Source organism: Cupressus sempervirens, chromosome 3 (assembly GCF_028749045.1).
Source record: "Cupressus sempervirens isolate cs-2001-9-10 chromosome 3, ASM2874904v1, whole genome shotgun sequence".
NCBI classification, from domain to species: Eukaryota; Viridiplantae; Streptophyta; class Pinopsida; order Cupressales; family Cupressaceae; genus Cupressus; species Cupressus sempervirens.
This window is the reverse complement of record NC_143120.1, coordinates 501,359,386-501,380,089: the sequence shown is the minus strand read 5'-3', so window position 1 is coordinate 501,380,089 and position 20,704 is coordinate 501,359,386. Positions and strand designations below refer to the sequence as shown.

Below are 20,704 nucleotides of genomic sequence, written 5' to 3'. Positions count from 1 at the left end.
TATAGTTACTTTAAGTGAATTTTAAATGATAAAGTAACTTAAAAACATAACATAAAGTGACTTTAGGTTATATTTTTCAAAAAGTGAATGTCAAATTGAAAAATATAACATGATATTTTTAATGTGTTGTTGCATCAAAAAGATCCACTTTTGAGGCACTAAAACGACCATAACTCTTGACTGACAACTCCAATTACATTCTAGGTTAGACCAAATCGAAGGGGAAATCGAAAGCCATGGCATGAGTAAAACCAAAGGATTAAAAACCAACAAAAGCAAACTCAAAAGCAAAGAAAATGACGATGAAGACCTCAAAAATCAAGCAAAGGCTCGACAAAAAGCAAAACAAAAAAGACTTGATGAAAGCCTTCAGTAAAATGATTTGATATACGAATTAACATTGATTGATCGATCAACATTAAACAATTGAATATCAAATTCAAATTTAGAGATACACGAAACTAGCTTGAAAAGTTTCGTACTGTTACCAAAATTTTGTGATGACAAAATGCAAGACAACAGGGACCATATAATAATGCATTTCCCAACAGTAAAATGTTTGAGTGGGGATCACAACTCTATATTTCATCTTAGAGGCTTTGCATCACTATTGTTCTTTCCATAAACGATGAACGACACGAATACTCTCCAAGTTGCCAAGTATTCTTCTTTTTTTTGTTGGGCAAGTTTTTACAAGTTTAATTCACGAGTTTTACCTAGCATGAGAGTTCTAATGAAATAATTTCCTCAAGTAAGAGCTCAAGTGTTGCTACAACCAACCATTGTCCCATCCACAATCAATCTTCACATGTGAAAATAAGCCCTACTTGGAATTAGTAAAAACACTAGGTACAAGATCTTTACTAGGTCCAAAACTTCAATTGTCAGTTCGGATGCGGGTTCGACATTCTGATTCAAAATTCGCTCAAATTGTTTTTGGGATGGGTTCGGGTTTGTTTTGAGTTCGTCCGTACAAGAAAAACAATTTTTTTTTAAAATTATATATATGTAAAAAAAATTAAAAATATACTACAGCAAATAAGTTCATACCCCACTATGCTAATATTAAAGCAATTTAGCAGTATATGCCACCACAAATATTAACAATTTAGTTTGAATGGCATGAAAATGTCAAAATACACCACCATATCAATATTTCAGTTCAAAAACAGTAATGTCCACAATACTAATCAGTCACATGCGATCAAATATCATCAATAGGCAATTCTTGATTAGAAGCACAATTAGTGTCACTAGCATTAGCAATCTCAATTGTAGCCTTAGGATCAGCTTTGACATCACTATGTATCTCATGATCACCATCATTAATTGCAAGTGCATCAAAGTGGACTTCCAACTCTGCAGACTCTGATTCCACATCCCAATGTTTTGCCTCCCCTTTTTCTAGGCATTCTCTTTGTGAGTTGTAAGCCTCAGGTTTGACTACACAAACACCAAGTTATCTACCTTCTTGGAATTTAGTCGGTTCCATTTTATTGAGTGGATGGAGTATGTGCTCCAATTCCTCTTGGATGATGATGAACTAGCAACCTATCAAGATTTACGAATTTGAAATTATAGAGTGAAGAGTTTTAAATATTTATCAACAAGAAATTAGAAATTAGAATCCTTAAATTAAAGAACTTATCTGTGATAAAATTTTGATGGCAATGGGCTGCAAGTGTTGGTACATTTGTCCATGGAAGCACCACCATTTATGAGCATCAGCATTGTTCTTGTCTTCAAGACCTTCAAGACCACAACCATTGGTGCTTGCGAAACTCATAAATTTAGACCTCACTGCAAGTCATAGGTGCTCGGGAAAGAGTCTTCAAAGGGCTGCCTCATACCCTTGAGCAACTTTAGGATCTTTGTATGGGGCAACTCTACTGGTACTCCCCTTGAGGACTGATTCGCTATAGAAACTAGGGGTCAATGCAAAGGCAAGTAGATGCAAAGCGGTAATCATTTTGTTTCATCGCTCTACCATCATTACCTATAGCTCCTTGAAGAACTTTTCATCGAGATCTTGCTCTTTCTCATTGATGATATTTCTAATATCCTCAATCATGGAGTCAATGCCATCATAAACCTCACCCAAGAAAGGCCTAGCCATGTTAGTGTATCGGATCATGCTCAATATAGGCTCGATGATCTTCAGAAGGTACTCAACACGATCCCACCAAGAGTCATCTAGTATCAACGCATGAAAGTCATCTAGATTGTAGAATGGTTACTAGAGTATGAAAGCATGAATTCAAGTTTACCAGTATCAACATAAGCATTTACTGCCAATGATAAGCATACCAATATTGGTGAGGGAAACCAATATTCTTTATTGATTACTAGAAAACAAGTACATCATTCATGTTCCAATGTTCTTAAATAATGGTGGGTTGGTTAGGAAGACCAACTGACACATCCCCTCACTACCTAACTACCCAAACCCAACTCTATCTTTAATTAAATTATTGCTCTATTACGCCCTACATTATCCCCCCACCCAAAAAAGAAGAAGTCACCTTCTAGATGACTACCCAACAATAACCTAATGAACACTAGACTTCAAGATGTAGGGCAAGAGGATGTCCCTAAACTAGATGCACATTGTCAGAGAAGTTGTAGATTGTGTTTTGCTACCATCTGCCTAGCTTGAACTCCTTGTAGCAGTCGCAAGGCTTCCATCCTATCATTTTCTATTGATGCCAACTTTCCTACTTGAGTTTCTCTCTCCATTTCCCATTCTTCTGGTTAACTTTGTTTCCTGTTGAAGTTCTAGGAATGTCCCCCTAAACACCTCCTCCATCTGAGCAAGTGACTGCATGAGGGTTGGCTGCTCTATCCTTGTAGGAATGCTATGTCTCGCCTTCCACATTTCAACTACTTATTCGTGCCTGACTCCACTCTCCACAAGTGCACTCCAATCTGTATGGAAATCTCACTTCAAAATGCTACAAGAAACTCTACTTCTCTATCTATTGTGTCCACATTCTGCCCCTTAGCCTGTTTTATGATCTCTTCAATGGTTTGTTCCAACCCCTGCAATTCCTTGAGGAGTCTTTCATCTTGTCTTCTAATGAAAGTGTTTTCATTCCTTACTCAACTATCTCCAAGTGTTCGCTTTGTGCTTCTGTTCGATCTTCAATTTCCATTTCTAAGGGGGTTGGTGAAGGGGGGTATCATTTCAAACTTTTCCAGTAATCTATCTGCATCATCCAATACTAGCCTCTACTTCAATTCCATCTCTTTCCATGTGCTTCCCACTTTGTGTTTCTTTTTTTCTTGTCGATTATACCACCAAAGCAATAGGCTAAGCCACTTCTATGCATTATGGTGTTTCTAGTCTCACACTATGTGTAGCCTTCTTGTGGCCTCGAAGATCTATCACCTTAGTGTAAGCCAACTGGTCTGGGGGACATATTAGAAACTAGCTATCTCATTGTGTCACTTGTGCTTTCTTTTATGCCCTACGTTCCCTCCTTATCCAAAGTTCAGCCTGACACCTCCATAGAGTCTTCCTCCCATGCCATTTGTATGGCCCTTTTGTTCTACCATGTCTTTTGTATGGCCCATACAGAAGATCATGCATACAATTTGTCATGTCCTTCATACGAACTTCTTCGTCTATCACCTTCGTACAGTATTCTCCCCCTCTACTCATTGTACGACCATCATGTGTACAGTCGTTTCCTTCCACGTTCTCTGTATGGCAGCCAACGTACAACCATCTCTAGGCAAGGTACAGTCATCTCCTCTCTCTCTCTTTTGTGCCTTTTTGCATGTGAATTTCAGCATACTGAGGTATGGCTCTAGGTAATGGTCCATCTTCAACTGGCAAAAATGTAATGTCTCCAAGTGTTCCCTTGATGTGACTTGGCCAAAATTCCTCAAAGTCTAAAGAAGACAAAGATACTCCAGTACTTGTCCCTTCTCCGTCTGAACTATCATCTTCTTGGCCTATGCTCTATGTTTGAATAGAAGCCTCATGCACAACCATGGACTGTGGTTTATTCTTCCATGGCCTATTCCAAATGTATCCATATGGACACAATATGCCATGGCTAGCTTATAGGGTTCCACCCTATTTGTTGGCACAAATGTCCTCTTGTGCTCTAGGGCTACCTGTGTTTGAACTAATTCTAGGAACAGAGCTATTGCATGATGAGGCATGTAAAATGCCTTATGCTTTAACTGCATGAATTCCCTCAACCTTTCTGAAAGGAGTTGGGCCCAATTGTAAACCCTCCCCACATTTAGCCCATTCACTATTGGCAGCATCCAAATGGCAATACCCAATGTTCAACTCCCGCCAATTAGTTCGCTTTTCACTAAATCCACAATGCACCTCCACTCTTCATTAGCTAGAAATATTTTTTTCAAACCCTGACTGTTATTCTTGCTTAAAATGTTGTCTTATTCTAATTCTGTTAGATTGCTCCTACACTTAGCCCTAGCCAATTTTTCTTTTCCTCCAATGTCAATTTTGTTGGAGTTTTTGCTAGATCATGCCCTTGGTTGGGAACCCCAAATACTTTGTTTATCTCTTTTGGAGAATATGAAATAGTGAGGATTTGTTGATACTTTGTTTATCTCAATTGGAGAATATGAAATAGCGAGGGTCTGCTGAAAATACTGAATCACAAATTTATCCCCTTTCTCGCTGTGCCCAACAACCATAGTTCTCAACACAGGATCAAACTCCTTTAAATCAAATATGGGCATAAAAATGATTTTGTCTGCTCTACCTTGCGTAATGCTTCCTTCAGTATATTGTTTTCCTCCACAATCTCCCACCATGTTCGACACTCGCTTCCTACCACGCTTTTGAATGTGACACTAGCAACTATAATTTTTTTTGTGCTCTTCCTCTTGTCCTTCTTAGTAGCAAACGTCATTTGTCTCACCTACAAAGCCTTGTCTTTTCTTGAATCAATAACTTTTCCTCTCTTGGGGTTACCTATGCTTGTCTTTACCATCTTGTAATTTGTTTCAAGTCCCCAGGTGGCTTTTCTGTTGTGCCACACACAATGGTTTCCTCTAACCCCATGTGTTCCAATCTTTTAGGTTCACCTCCCATGCGATTTTTTATTGCTCTCAATTCTATACATCGTACGAAATTCCCTACTAGTACGGAGTACAGAGTTTTTTTCATACGAAATTTCTGTCTGATTTGTTGTCGTACAGAATTCATATTCACTTGTGTACGTCATATGGAGTTTCTGCTGATGCATATAAAATATTGTCTTCTTTTGGTCCATACACTGTACAAAGATTCTTGTCAATACGGAACTTTTTGCCTTCTTGTCCGTACACTTCCCTTTCGTGCGTTGTACGATGATGTCACTCCCTATTTTTTATGCTCGTTTGTATGCCTAATTTCTCCTCCTATCTGTTGCATGGGTTCTTGATTCTTTCTTATGCTTCTACCTTGCTTCTTTATAAGTTTATAACCAAGTTTTTCTTTTGTACATCCTCTTCGTCTATTTCTCCTTTTATTTTATCGAATTGACTTTTCTCCTCTTTTATCTCTATGGAATAAATATGAAAAGTCTCTTTCCTCTATTTATAAATTTTCGATTTGGACCCATTAACAGAGTCTTTTAAGGGGTTATTGTATAAAGTTGATAACTTTATTACTTCGTTTTTCCCTACTGTTATTTTGTATGATCTCAGCCATCGTACTTTGAACTTGCCAGGCTTTATTTCATTTCTACCATTGTACTCAAGTACAAATTGTCCCGATTGGAAATTCATTCTTTTCGAATGTTTATCGTGCCAATACTCCTGCCTTCGTTGTGCTACTTCCGTAGCTCATTGAGTCGTCCTCCTCTCATCTAATTTTATTAAGGCATTGAGTCTTTCTCTTACGCTCTACTTATCCCCCAACCTGTGTTCCACTGCCACTCTTAGACTTGGTACTATATATTCCATAGGCGTTATAGCCTCCTACCCGTACATTAAGTAAAAGGCATTTGCCCAATGGTGGCCTTATAGGTAATTCAGTATGCCCATAGGACTATTGGAAGCCTCCTCTCCCAATCTTATTTTTCAACTCCACCTGTCTTGTACAAAATGTCCACCATTACTTTGTAGCTTTGGCTTGTTTGTTGGCACCGGGGTAGCATGGACTGGGAAAAGTATGGAAAACCTTAAACTCACTTGTCATTGTCCTAATTACCCGGTTCACAAAGTGTACTCTTCTGTCACTTGTTATCTGCAGCGGTATGCCAAATGGAGTCACTGTCTATTCATAGAGAAACTTGGTTGTACTTAGTGTCGTGTAGTTAGGAAGTGCCCTTGCCTCCACCCATTTTGTGAGGTACTTTGTTGCCACCATTATGTATCTACATCTATGGGTGTTGCTAGGAGGCAAAGGCCCCACAAAATCCAACCCCCAACGTTGAAATAGCTCCTATGGTTGCAAGGGAAAAAGCAGCATGAAATCTCTTTTGAGGGGTTTTCCCACCCTTTAACATGTATCACAATTTAGAGCTCATTCCCGAGCATCTACAGAAAGTGTTGGCCACCAGAGTTTGGCTAGGAACACCTTCTAGGCTGTTGCATCTGGTCTCATATGGCCTCCCGTCAGACCTTCATGAGACTTCCTCAACACTCCCGAGATCTCTTCCTTCGTCACACATCGTCGTAGTACCTCATTTGGCCCCATTTTATACAATAATCCATTGATGAGATGGAATACCTTACTTTTCAATGCAACTTTCCTCCTTTCTGCCACTGGCATTTCTCTAGGAAAGGTATAAGTTAATAGGTAATGGTCGATACCTTCGTACCAATGCAGTAACACAACAATTTGGAATAGATGAGCATCTGGAAAATCCTTGCTCACTCTGTTTCCAGTAGGTTCTCCTAACTTCATCCTAGACAATTGATTTGCAATCACATGGCTCTTTCCTGGATGAATTATGATTTTGAAAGTAAATTCTTGCACGAGTATTAGCCACCTACTTACCTTTCCTTTAATAATAGGCTTGTTAACAAAGTACATGAGAGCTTAATGATCAACAAAAAATGTAAAAGGAGTGGCTAATAAGTAATGTCTATATTTTTTATCTGCATAGACCATACCTAGTGCTTCTCTCTTCATGGTGTTGTAATTTCTTTCAGTTTTTGAAAGTAGCCTACTTGCAAAGTACATCCGATGGTCCAATCCCTCTTGTCTAGTTTGTGCCAGTGTGGCGCCTACTACATACTTGGAAGCGTCCACATGGACATGAAACTCTTTGTTTTAGTCAAGGTATATGAGAATTGGGGCTCTCCAATTTAATTCCTAAAAAGCTTCCTCCTGTTCATTTCCTCGGGCGAATTGCATATCCCTTTATGAAACTCCTATAGTACCCCACATGCCCTAAGAATTATTTGAAGTCTCTCACATTTGAAGGTGCTTCTATATCAAGAATGACTTTGGTCTTGGCCAGGTTTGTTTTCAATCCCTCCCTACATACTATGTGGCCGAGGAGTCTGTCTTGTGGGACCATGAATCTTCATTTCTTTGGATTCAATGCTAATCTTGCCTTCAGACATAATTCCATGCACTCTTCAATGGCTTTCAAGAGGTGCTCCTTCCCACTGTAGATTGACCAATCGCTAGAAAAGCTTTGAAATTCCCTAGTGACATCCCATCAAACAAAGATGTGTGGTATGATTCTCTAGAAGGTGGCAAGTGTGTTGCATAGCCCAAATGGCATCATGTTGTATGCGTACACCCCATCTTCAACTATGAATGTGATTTTCAATTCGTCCTCTTCAACAATGCTGATTTGATTATATCCTAAAAACTCGTCCATGAAAGAGTAAATCTAATGGTCAACCACTTCTTCTAAAATACTATCAGTAAATGGAATTGGAAAGGGGTCTTTTATCGTTACCTCATTTAGACATCTTAAGTCTACACAGATCCGGATTTGATTCCCATCCTTTTTCAAGGATATAGCTATGGGCAACACCCACTCATTGGTGTGCACATTGAATATTATGCTTGTATCAAGTATCTTAGTGATCTCCTGAACTTTGGCCGCATAGTTCTTATTCATTCGATAAGGCCTCTTACATACTGGTCTTGCTCTAGGTACCAGAGGTATTCGATGGACACACGGTTCTGGTAGCACCCCCTTTGAGTCCTTGTACGTCCATGCAAACACGTCCTTATATTTGAGAAAGATTCTAAATGTTTTTGCCTTGATACGAGATCCCAATCATCTCCTATGAGAATATCCTTAGGGTGGTCCTCCTCCCCTAGATTCATCTTCTCCAGCTTAGCCTCCCCATATTCTATTTTTTTGTCCTTGTCGGATGTGTGTGATGGGCTGTCCTCAATTGTGGCCTTCTTTGTACTCCTTATAACACCCTAGATATTCTTCCTCAGATTCCATCTCTTGGATCTACAACATTCTACATTCTGGTTGAAACACTTCATAGTCCCCCATTTGGCAGTGGAACACGTCGCTAAGGGAACTTGTTTCGTCTTCCAAGCATTCTCCTAGCCGTAGAATGCCTTCTTTGTCTGGCTCAACTCCACTGCCATCTTCTCCATCTGCCTTCGAAGCAGATGCTAGTACCTAACTTACAAGCTAACTCCTTTAAGTCAATTGTGTACTTTCAGTTGTCTACCTCGATAGAAAGGGTATTTCTCTTCCAATTATGGTTCACCTTTGTTGTGACTAACCATCCTCTCCCTAATAGTGCATCATATCCTTTCTTTTACAGGTTAATCATTACTAAATCCAAGAAGAATTGTTGTGTGTCAATCACTACTTTTTGTCCCATTAGAGTCCCTATGGCCTGATCACATACTAATCTACCCCCACCAGCTAAAATGTGAGTGGCCAAAGTTTTGGTTTCCCCATAACCTTCCAAGTTTCCTCAAGGAGGAAATTAATACCCGAAGCCTCCATCCACAATAATATTTGTCAACTTGCACCCCATTATTTCCATTTCTACCACAACTGGTGACCTCCCAATCCCTATGGATAATAAGGTGTTTGTGATCCTCCATACCTTTGCTTCCTCCCTTCCATCGTCCTTGGAGTGTTCTTCCTTGGTGCTTCCTCCTTGTGTTATTGCCACCTAAAGGTGAGGTAATGTTTCCAATAGATAAGCAATCTTCACCAGAACGATGCCCTCTAGTGCTTGTTGTATAATGTTAGTTTCAGGTACAGACCTAGTGAATGGGAGTTTAAAAATACTTTTCTTTCCTTTGTCATGGTATCTTGGATATCCCTCCTAGCTTCTTCAAATCTCTCTTTCTTCATGTTTGCATCAGGATATGTGAGTTTCCTAGCTTGCATTCTTGTGATGGCCAATACTTACCTCCCTAGTTCTGCAATCTCTAGCATGTTCACCCCTTTTTGTCTAGCGCAGTTGGCATCCTCATGGTTACTTGGTTTGCACCATTTTCAAAGCATTCCTCCATTCTATCCTCCATTCCAACAGTCCCAAGAAAAATGTCCCCATTCATTGCATCTTTTGCATTGTATCATGGGGCTTCCCCTAGAGTCATACTGGAGTCAGCTACTAGGCATGTTATTATTATTGTTGTTATTGCTTCCCCTCCCGTTATTCCAATACCCCCCAGGTGATGCTTCCATGTTTGTATTTCATGGAAGAATAGAAGGTGGTGTGGATTGTTCCCCTTGTGTAAAAAACACCTAAGCATTTCGTGCCTTCAAATTGTAGGGGCAATCTTTAATGGAATGCCCCAATACCTAACATATGTCACAGAATGCCTTCCTAATCATGCATTTTTTGTGTCCTTCCTTTTCACAATCAATACATCATTATTCTTTTCCTTCTCTTTCCTCCTGCCATTTCTTTCATCGTCCTCATCGTGTCTTTTCTGAATGCTTGGATCGTGTTAGACTCCTCTCCACGTTCTTCTAAACTTTCACTTCCACTTCCATGCCTCCTCACTTTAAAGGTTTTGTTTCCACTTTCTATATCCATCACTTGAGTGCATCGCTTGAGTGTAGGCATTGGCAAAGGATGATGGTGGTACTATTTTCATTTTTCTTCATAGGGATGGGGTTAGCCCTTCAATGAACCATCTTTTCTTTAACCCGTATGTTGGCTTATTGTCTAATTTCCCAATCAATTCCTTCATCCTCCTACTATACGCTCTTACAGATTCATTTTTTCCTTGTCCTGTATTGTAGATTTTTGTTACTATCTCGTTATCATTTCGTAAGAGTCTAAATTCTTCCTCAAAGGTTGTATGGAGATCCTTCCATGTAGCCTTCTTCTTAGCCTCCAAATTTTATACCAATCAATAGTCATACCCCTTAGGGTGGCAGAAAATGCCTTTAACCATTCATCGGCATCATTCTCTCCATTCACCTGCCATATGGTTATGTGTGTTTTACAATGTCATGCAGGATCCTTCGATCCTTCTCGTATGAATCTAGGAATTTTTTGCTTGTTTGTGGCCATCCTGGTTCTCCCACTCTTCCTTTGGTTGTTCCCTCCTATCGGGATGTCATTCCCTCCTGTCGCAATCCTATTCCCTCCTGTCAAGATGGTGATCCCTCCTGTCAGGATGGTGTCTTAAGTACTTGGCTCAATAACTTCTTCTCCTTGTAGTCCTCCCTCTACTAAACTAGAGCTTTGTTCTTGTGCAGATTGATGCTCTCTTCATGTCGAGGTCTTTGGGTCCTTCCACACCTCCTTCCTTCTTGGTCCTTCTAAGATTGCCAAATTGGCTATACCCTTTATTGTGTTTTCAATTAAATTATCTTCAATTTGGTTTGGACTTTGGGATTGGTTAACAAGTCCTCTTAAATGGCAGCATCTTTCATCCTATTCCCTATTGTGTAGAATCCGTGGCAAGACAGTTCTTCCTCTAGAATAGCAACATCTTTCTTATTATACTTGCATTGGGTACTTATTTGGAATTAGAGGCATGCATTATTTCATTGCCTTGTTGTCCTCCTTGGATTTTCCCACTCCTGGATTCTTGTCTACTTCTTTTGGCAAACTATTGGAGTACTTTTGACAGACTATTGGAGTACTTATTGCCTTCTCTACTCTCTTTGTACTTCGGCTCTTTCATCTCTATCGTACCAAGATTCTTGCCAGTAACCAAGGTATTTGTCCAAGAAGTTCATACACTATCGGTGGAATTGAAAATTCGTCCCTTATTGTGCTCTCTGGAACTGCTCTCTTTCGGGCTTCCCTTTGCACGTACTGGTCAATAGAAACTTCCCAAGTCACCACCAAATCTCGTGTCACTTGATCTTCCCTAATCATTTCTTCCTCCTCCCCGTCAATGTTTGTGACTTATACTTGTAGGAATGGTCTACCATTGCTCCATCCCATCTAACATATGACCTTAGGAATCGAACTTAGGCAACGGCACCAAAATGTAGAATGGTTACCAAACAGCGTATGAAAGCAAGAATTCAACTTTACCAGTATCAACATTAACATTTACTACCAATGATAAGCATACCAATATTGGCGAGGGAAACCAGTATTCTTTATTGATTGCCAACAAACAAGAAGTACATCATTCACATTCCAATGTTCTTAAGTAATGGTGGGTTCGTTAGGAAGACCAACTAAAACATCCCCTTGCTACCTAACTACCTAAACCTAACACTATCTTTAATTACATTATTGCTTTACTATGCTCTACACAACTACCTTGGCACTATTAGATTGCCTCCATATGCTCCAGTGAGCACTGTTTACCATTCTAGACAATGCCTCTTTAACCTTGACAAGGTGTTTCAAAACAATAGTGTTGGAGGGAAAGCAAGTCTCAGAAACCTATTTTAAGATCAAAAAAATAGTAGAATAAAAATTTGAAAACATAGAAAGTTTATTAAACTAAAGTGACTAGATTTCTAGAGCATGTTTAAATTTTAAACAAATAAACTACCCTTCAAAAGCTCCAATTTCGAGAATTGTCTAAATATGGCTTGCACCATATAATGGCTTGTGACAAACATTTGGATATCTTGTGCCTCTTCCTACATAATTTTAATCAAATCAACCTTGGTGCCAATTTTTTGCAGCATTAGGTCGAGTGAGTGCAAAGCACAAAGTGTCCAAAAAATGTGTTTGTACCGCTCAACCAATAAGCCGACAGCCCTACAACTCTTCGCATTGTCGGTTGCTACTTACACAAAATTCTGAGTGCTAACTTGCTCAATAGCTTGGATGAGAATGTTTGCAATGAAAAGACCATCCTTTACCTCTCCTTCACAATCCACAGCTTTCATAAGCATTGCACCTCTTATAGACACTACAATAACATTCACCAAAGGATGGTTCCTTGCATCTTTCCATCCATCCAATACTACTGTCACACCTGTTTCGACCCTTGAATCCTTGATGGGCAGCATAGAATCCTCTACATGGGCCACCTCAGCATCCAATAAAGTAGTGTGTATCTTCTCATAACCAAGGCCCTTAAACCCCTTTGGATCCTAATTCACTACCCTCACCATGTATTGCTAATATGGTGAGTGAACAACATTAAATGACAATCCATTTGCATAGACGCATCTTTTCTATGGCTTGATCAGCAATGCCTCTAAATTCATTTTGAAATGATGTTTCCAAAGCTCTGATTGCTCTCTCATTTACAATTTTTTCTTGAAGAGAACGCAAGGATGAATGGCCCTTTGCAAGTGGTTTGTTGGGAGTGGTAGTTGAAGACATAGATAATATTTTTCCTTTCTTTGAAGGCCTACCACTTTCCAATGGATGAGAAGAATTTGCCCTCTCAGCAGCTTCCTCTATGTGCTTTTGTTCTTGAATGTATTTGTTTACAATGTGGTTTGGAAGGAAAGCTTTGGTCAGCACTCAGTTTACTCTTTGGCTTCCTCATACAAAATTTAATGTCTTTTTGAGGAATAAAGCACAAATGTGCTTTCACTCTTCTAAAAGAGCTACTAAATTCCTCTTTGCAGTGGCTACAAATCCACACATAACTGCCTCCACTTGCAATTGGTCGAATCATTTGCACATATTTCCAAAGTGGGGAACATCTGTCGATTTTGAAGTGGAGGTTTCCGGCAGCAGAAGCACTTGCAGCCATGATAGAATCTACAAACAAACAAAGCAAGTTACAAAACTTACAGCAACGAGAAAATATTCAAGAAAATAAACTTCCACAAATCATTTTATTTTGTAATAAATGCAAAACAAACAACTTTCAGACTTTCAGTCACACACTAGATCAAAATGCATCTGCAATCACAAATTAATGCATATGCTCTCATAAATCACAAATTTTGTGTTTTGGCTAGGTTTGAGATATTAAGCTTCATTTGTTTAGATTATGAAACATTAAATATTAATATGACCATCTCATATACATTTGATAACATTATTAATTTATTTATTTTTAAACAATTGAAAAACTAACAAAAATACCTACAAATACGCTCACTGCAGTTTCCTTTGATTACTCACTGCTTGAAGGTTGGCAAAGGGGGACGGTGGCAAATGAGCAGGAGGTTGAACATTGTGATGGAGCCCTAATTTTTGAAAATTAGGGCCTTCATTTAAGAAATAATGTTGGAGACTTAATATCAAGAGCACTAAAGAGATTGCTAGAAGTTGTCATTGATGTCAATGCTGTTAGATCTTGTCATTAATGGTAAAGTCATAGACATGAGATGCATATAAAAATATAGTATGCATACTAAAGACAGTTGAATATTTGTATATGACAAAGAAATATTGAGTGATATATATGTGAAGTAAAACACTCACTTTATCTATGGGTATATTCTAATGAGACTATTGGAAGTTTTGATTACTAACGTCATAGACATTAATATAGATGATTGAAATAGGTGAAATTATGAAGAGTTCAGGTCTATAGAGCTGGATATATATATACACACACAAATAAGAATGAGATATTTAACACATCTATATACATTAATATGAAGCAGCAAGAAGAACAGTAAAGACTGAAACCCATTAGAAGACAAAGACGGAAGTCAAACACTAAACAGAGGAAAGCCAGATATAAGAAATTGATTAATGGACAACAGAGAAACGGATATAAGATGTTAAACTTTAAATTGAAGATATAAACTTTAATCATGATACTAAAAGACCATGTAAGCAGATTGCATCAAGCTTTGGAGCAATTAAAAAATGCTTAGTTGGGCAAAGATAACTTTGTCTTATCCAAGCTATGTCAGCAAATGCCATGAGCAGTGAATTGGCACAAAAACAGTGATTAATATATGCACCATTGAAGAGTTACAACAGATGATATTAGAATCTGGTTATTACAACAGCAGCAGCGACCAAAGACAATCAAAAATAATGAAACCCAATAATATGATACAAAGGTACGTTTTTCAGCAGCGACTATATATTGCTGAAGATTCAATGATATTTTTTATATCTGTCCGAGTCAAATAAATCAAACTAATTAGAAGGGTTTGTAAAGCATTGGAATGGTGGAATAACATTATGGAACCCAAGATGGATTGATGAAGTCAAGCAGTGAAACACTGAATGCTGATGTGTCTTGCCATCAAGCCAATTCTGAAGGAACAAATACACGGTCCTGATTAAAATCAACACAACAGTAATATTCAATTAGTGATAAAGAGTCAATGATTAATGTAAGCCTGATAAAGCCATGGCCATGTGAAAAATCTGACTCTAAGAGTATAGTTGTCTATGATGCCATGAAGGAAAGACACGTGAAGAATAGAGGGGAACAAGAATCATCGCCGTCTATGAAGCAAACCATGTGACATCAAACCTGTAGATGGAATAAACATGTTTGAAATTATACAAGCAGCAATGTGCAGATAGGAGCAAGCGATGAGTGTATAGATAGCAAGGAGTGATGCTAGGCACTGATAGAAAGGTGCAATTAAGACAAGACATTTATATGCAGTGAGCCATATGCAGGGAACACATAAAGTAGCATTGAAAGTATATGCAGTGACGTTGATGGAGTTAAGGACGGTGGCTTTGATAATTGAGGCATAGCGTACCATGATTACATTGAGAACGAGATAAATAACATTTATGCCGTATAAAAAGAATTCGATGGGGATCCCTCAATGTGAACTTTCGACTTAAGAAAAAGAATCAATGGCAAAAATAAAAACCAATATTTCAAGGTGGCTTGGTGATAACATACAATCCATAGTTACACCACCCTAGGGAACAAGGGAACAAATTTACGGAACGGGGGGAACAAAGGGACCTTAATTTGGGGACGGTGGGGGGACAGCGGCGGGGGACTAGGGGGGTTGTATATACTATACATATGGTACTTAAAATGCTAGTTATGAAAAGATGTATTGCAATATAAGATATAAAGATGTAAAAGAGTAAATACTTGAAAGTTGCATTGAATTGGAACATCGAATATTGAACATAAATAGTCAAATCATCAAATAGTTAACACCAGGATGTCCCCCCATCCTTGGTGAAGGTGGTGGAATGTGGTGGCGCCACTGAGGATGGGGCAACGGAGTCCCCAAGTCCCCAATGCACCCACGTCCCTGGTGTGTGGGGAAAAAAGGGGGGGGGGGATGCATCCCCGTGTTACTATGATACAATCTGATTGACAATCATAGTTTGATAAGAATAAAAGAGTCATAATATAGAGGATTAATAGGGGGAAATAAAAGAGTCTTTTCTATTAAAATATATGGATTAAAAGGATCTCTTTTGCCAAGAGACACGAAATCTTTGACTTGAAAAGTCACATCCTAATGTAAGTAAGATATATAAGATAATAAATCATTTCAAAAAAAGAGAGAGCATGGAGAGAAAAACATGAGCAGTGAATAAAGAAAAGAAATATAGAGATGGAGAGATAAGAACAAATGTTACGCAGTTTTTGGTAACTATGATATCGTAATTGAAACACAGATTTATTGTACCTACTTCAGAAATTAATGCAAGAGCCTTGTTTCTCTTATTCATCTTGAAAATAGAAAGTTCAAATATTTTGTTCAGATTTATCCCGTGATTATTGATTTCAAAATCAATTGCTACTAACAGTGAAAAGTTGATTTCAATACAAGTCTTTGATTATCAGAATTTGCATATGAAATGTTGTCTATGTGAATTTTGTCTAATTGCTTTTCCCAATGAAATTAAATTCAATTAGACTAGGGTTTGCTTTGCCAATTAAAGCTTCAGCTTATAAAGTAGTGGATGGTTAGCACTCTCTCAGGGTTGTATACAAGGATCTGGAGAAAGTTTCTTCTCCCATGTCCTTAGAAGATTCCATATGATGGGATGCTCCTAAATCAAGAAGCCATCTCCCATGTTTGGGAATTATAGAGGCCAACAGAGCTTTACCTTTCATCTTGTCAAGCCCATGTGGAACTTTGCGGTCCCTGGCTGTATTGTCAAAGATGTTGATTGTGATACTAAAGAAGAAGATGAAGAAGACATAGATGAGGGAAATTAGATGTTATTCTAAACGAGAAGTATGTGCTCATCAATCTTCTTATCATAACACTTATGTTCAGCATCTCCTTGCCTTTTACAATAAGCACATTGCAACTTCTTTTTAGATGAATCCTCCTCAGAAAAGGGATTGGACTCAGAGTTGTACTATGGAGGAGAATCCTTTGCTGGTTCATAAAGTTAGGATCCTACTTCTGCTTCTTACTTTTGCCATTTGAAACCATTGACTTTGAATGTTTTGCAAGAAGATCCTTGGACTTTGAAGACTTTAATGTGCCCATGTGTACCAACTTGGCTAGTTCCCATATAAATTGAGCTGCACATCCATCTAGAGAAGGCAAGTTGTGTGCACTGGCTACACATCAATAGTAGCATCAAATGCAGAAACAAACATTGAATAATCAGGACCTAGCCTAGCAAGAATAGAAAGAATTGATTGTCCATAATCTTTAGTGATCCACAATCAAACAACCACAACCTACAAGAGCTGAGCTTTGTGAAGAAGTCTTTCGATATTATCAAAATTTGAAGGATTAAGACAGAGACTCTTTAAGTTATTCCAAATTTCATTAGGATGTTTACAAGGTAAAACATGATTTCCTCATCTTATCTAGCTGCTTAGTAAAGAGAATCTCTAAGGTAGTCCAAATTTCATTAGGATGCTTACAAGACACAACATGATGTCTGAGATTAAAGAATCAACATAATGATAGTACCAAAAGCTTTGTCTCTTCTATCCAACCATTCCATCTTATATGTAGCATCTTGGGGATCTAGAAATGCGCCACGTGGTTCTTTGCAACTTCAATTTCAACAACAAAACCTATGGATTCTACTCATGCCAGTTATATAGGGATAGAAGTACAACTATTTGGCAAACCCATGGTAAAACCAAAGAGTACAATAGGCAAGCAGCTAATCACCCCTCACAATGCAAGCAATTAACCTCTTTGCTCAAGAGAATTCACCAGATTTATTTTTTTGCAAATTTACGACAATATATCCAAAAGTAACAAATCAACTTCAAACAGAAGTTCTGGAATTCTAGAAAAAAAAAATTATTAAAAGATGTGTGTACAGAATTCTAGTGCTTCTGAATGCCTTCCTAATGCCACAAGGAACAGGAAAACTGAAGTTGGGGAAAGAATGACTAAATTGGAGGAAAAAGGAGTAATTGGCAAAATTTCATTCAATATTGTTGTTTGAAATCTATATCTAGACCTCCACCCAATCAAATGAAACACTTGGAATTCGCCAAGCATCAATAAGAGCTGAATAGAAAATTAGTGTAGAGCTATGAAAATTTACTAAGGTGGGAGAAGAAAGTTGTGAATTGAAGGTAAATTTCAAAGAGCAACAAAGGGTGTGACAAGGAGAAAAATAGGATAAGAAGAAGAACCAAGGCTGCACTCAAATGGAAACGATAGTGGAAGCAACTGTAGTGTGTGCCAAAGACTCATGGTCCAAAAAAATGTAGTACTAAAAGGCATTAGAAAAATGATAGAAATGGGGCCTCCTCTAACATACTAGCATACTATATGCAAAGGATATTAGTAAATATATCAACAAAACTCTAACAAAAATGGACCCCACTAAGCTCAAGGAGTAGTTAGCTCTAAACACCACAGATCTAAATATGGGGATGCTAGAATATCTAAACCCGTCTAGAAGGATTAGAAGCTCAAGATACATGTATTGGTTTAACAAAGTTCTATGGAGAACATGCATGGGGTAGGCTAGTGCTAAATCACATATGCAAACTTGATTAAATGAGAAAAGCAACTATTAAAGCAATGACCAGACTATTGGGCAAGGGCAAGCTACTCACGGAAGAGGAAGTTGATGATGAATCAGTAGGTGATAGCACTGATTGGAGCAACCTTTGACGAGAGAGACCTATCAATGGGAGACATCATAATCCTCGTGGAGAATATTAACATGTATCTAAGCATCCCATGGTACATAAATATATAGTCACAGATACTATGGATACGAGTATGTTGTTTCGTTTTTCCACACTCCTATGGAACTATTGATGGGCGTGCATCGAAAAAATTCCCCTTCATATCGTACCTTAAATTTCTTAATGCATCTAGGATTGGCTGTCAGTTTTAAGGAAAGCTAAGAAGCGGTCAATGTCAACTCTATCCTCAAGAGAGACATAATATATGGCAACTTGTAAGGTAACTATAGAAAAATTATGGCTTTGTAGGTATCTTGAAGATTCGCAAGAAAACCAGGTTTCGTCCAAACCTCTCCTAGTTGGCAATCAATCTGCAATCAAAATGGCCAAAAACCCAATCTTTCACAAACCAAACACATCAATACAAAGTTTCATTTGATTTCACATTATGTGAAATATGGCCATGTATAACTCAAGCATTGTCCAACTGCAAACCAGCCAGTAGTCATTTTTACCAAAATGATTTAGGAGAGAAGTTTGAGAACTCCAAATTAAGGTGGGGAATGTAATTAATCCTTACTGGTTAGTCCTAGAGGTTAATACATTCAATTTTCGCTTCCATTATTTGGTTTTTTTGAGGCCATTTAACTTCTTCACTGCCCTATAAATAGACATGTGAATCTTCATTTCAAACCACAGTAAATTACCATTCTGTTCAGGCATTTCTATTATAATCGTGGCATGACAGATATATCATTAGAGAGCAACCAAGTGAAAAGAGCGAGCGGTCTTCCCGTACTGACCTCATCTGCCTCTCTATCAAGCCTTTCCTTGTTTGCAGCAACCCACTGGTTGTACTGCTTCAGGAAGAGCTCAAAGCGAGGAAAGGAAGCGGTGTTATCATCCAAAGGATTCTCAAAGGCTGAGGGGTCAACTCGTACATCCAACAACTTATGCGCTTCTCTTATGAAAGAGAGCTCCTGAGGATCGACATGCCAACTGGGGGGAGGCCAATCCCGGGGCGGAATAAGCGTGAAAACAAGGGGACTATTCCACGCAGTCTCAGTTGGCACCGGTTCACCCCACTGCGAAGTATGCGGCACAAGCTCGTAGTCTTCACCTTCAATTCGGAGGGTCTGCTTCGGAGGTAAAACCATGTTTTTCTTGGGGTCATAAGTTCCCGGATGGCGCAAGGGGGTGATTTTATTGAAGGCCTCCAGGGAGTCTTCATTTCGCAGCCCCCGCATGTCATCATTTTGAGTGTCTTCAACGCCCTTGATGGCAAAGTCTGCCTCCGGAGTGAGAACATGTTCCCATGGTGCCCATCCATACTCAACCCAGTCCTCCGTTATTTTTCGTTTTATCTCTGCTGCTATTTCAGCATCCTCCGCTGCTCGCTCCTCCTCTGTTAACACCTTCTCCCCTGGTCTCTCGTCCCCATTTAACGCATTCGCCGGTTTTAAAACCATGCCCTTCACCAAATTCGGCAAGCCAAAATAGCTCATTTTTCTAAAATAATGCACTGCTCGCTCATTTCTCCTCTTTGTTTTGGATTGGCCAATGCTAACAATACCTCCTCTCACTGGGCAGTGCGAGAGTGGCAGATGAAGGTAAGCGTGAGCATGAATTGCATACATAGCTGATGACCGCTGACGATCTTTGTTGGTTTCTCAGATTAATATTACTCCCTCTCACACCAGTGCGGCTCTTCCACTTCCCTCTTTTTCAGGTGTGGAGCTCCCTGATTCAGCTTGGTAAGCTTAATTATCAACTCGGGTAATTTCGTGGTTTTGCTCGAAGGATCGAAATTGTGGATAAGGCGTCTAGTATCTACTAAATTACTTACACCCGTGCTAAAGCGAGCTAAAACACACTAGTTTAATCAAAATGGAGGACAAAACACATCACTTTTGTTGTTGTTGTTATTGTTGCTGCTTTTGTGGTTTTAACAATCTATTGACCTTAAATTACTATGAAAAAATTTAGGTTTGGAATTATCTTTAAAAGAAAGTATCAAATGTTTTTAACGTGGAAGTACAAAAATAAATTATATACTAATAGGATAATATAAATTTTAAAAAACTAAGCAATGGATATAATAGAATTAAGGGAGAGGAATTTTAATCAACTAGGTATTTGGTTTCTTTTATGCATTTGGTGTCTTAACCCTTCGTTATATCTTATGATTGAGAATCTTGTTTGCTTGATTATATCTAAAACTCGTATGTGAGAAAATGGCAAGCACAAAGTAAGAAAAATATGTCTTTAATTCTAAAAATATCAACCATTTCTTCAAGAGAATAGAATGAGAAATAAGTAGGAGATGACCATTCACTATGGTCATCATTTATAATACTCTAGTTTGAATTTCAATTA

General features: G+C 38.5%; 1 protein-coding gene across 3 annotated transcripts in view; it reads right to left on the bottom strand.

Moving 5' to 3' along the window:
• The window catches only part of PDE312 (Nucleic acid-binding, OB-fold-like protein), a 245,643-nt gene extending 225,376 nt beyond the window's left edge, over positions 1 to 20,267 (bottom strand). For 2 of the 3 annotated variants that reach the window (XM_089820550.1, XM_089820552.1), the window contains exon 1: positions 19,132 to 20,099. In XM_089820550.1, the coding sequence (XP_089676676.1) occupies positions 19,132 to 19,965 (834 nt within the window). In that variant the 5' untranslated portion in view covers positions 19,966 to 20,099. Of the gene's footprint in view, positions 1 to 19,131 lie in introns of all 3 variants that reach the window. The other variant, XM_089820551.1, reaches the window with a different exon arrangement.
• Between the last annotated feature and the right edge of the window lie 437 nt (positions 20,268 to 20,704).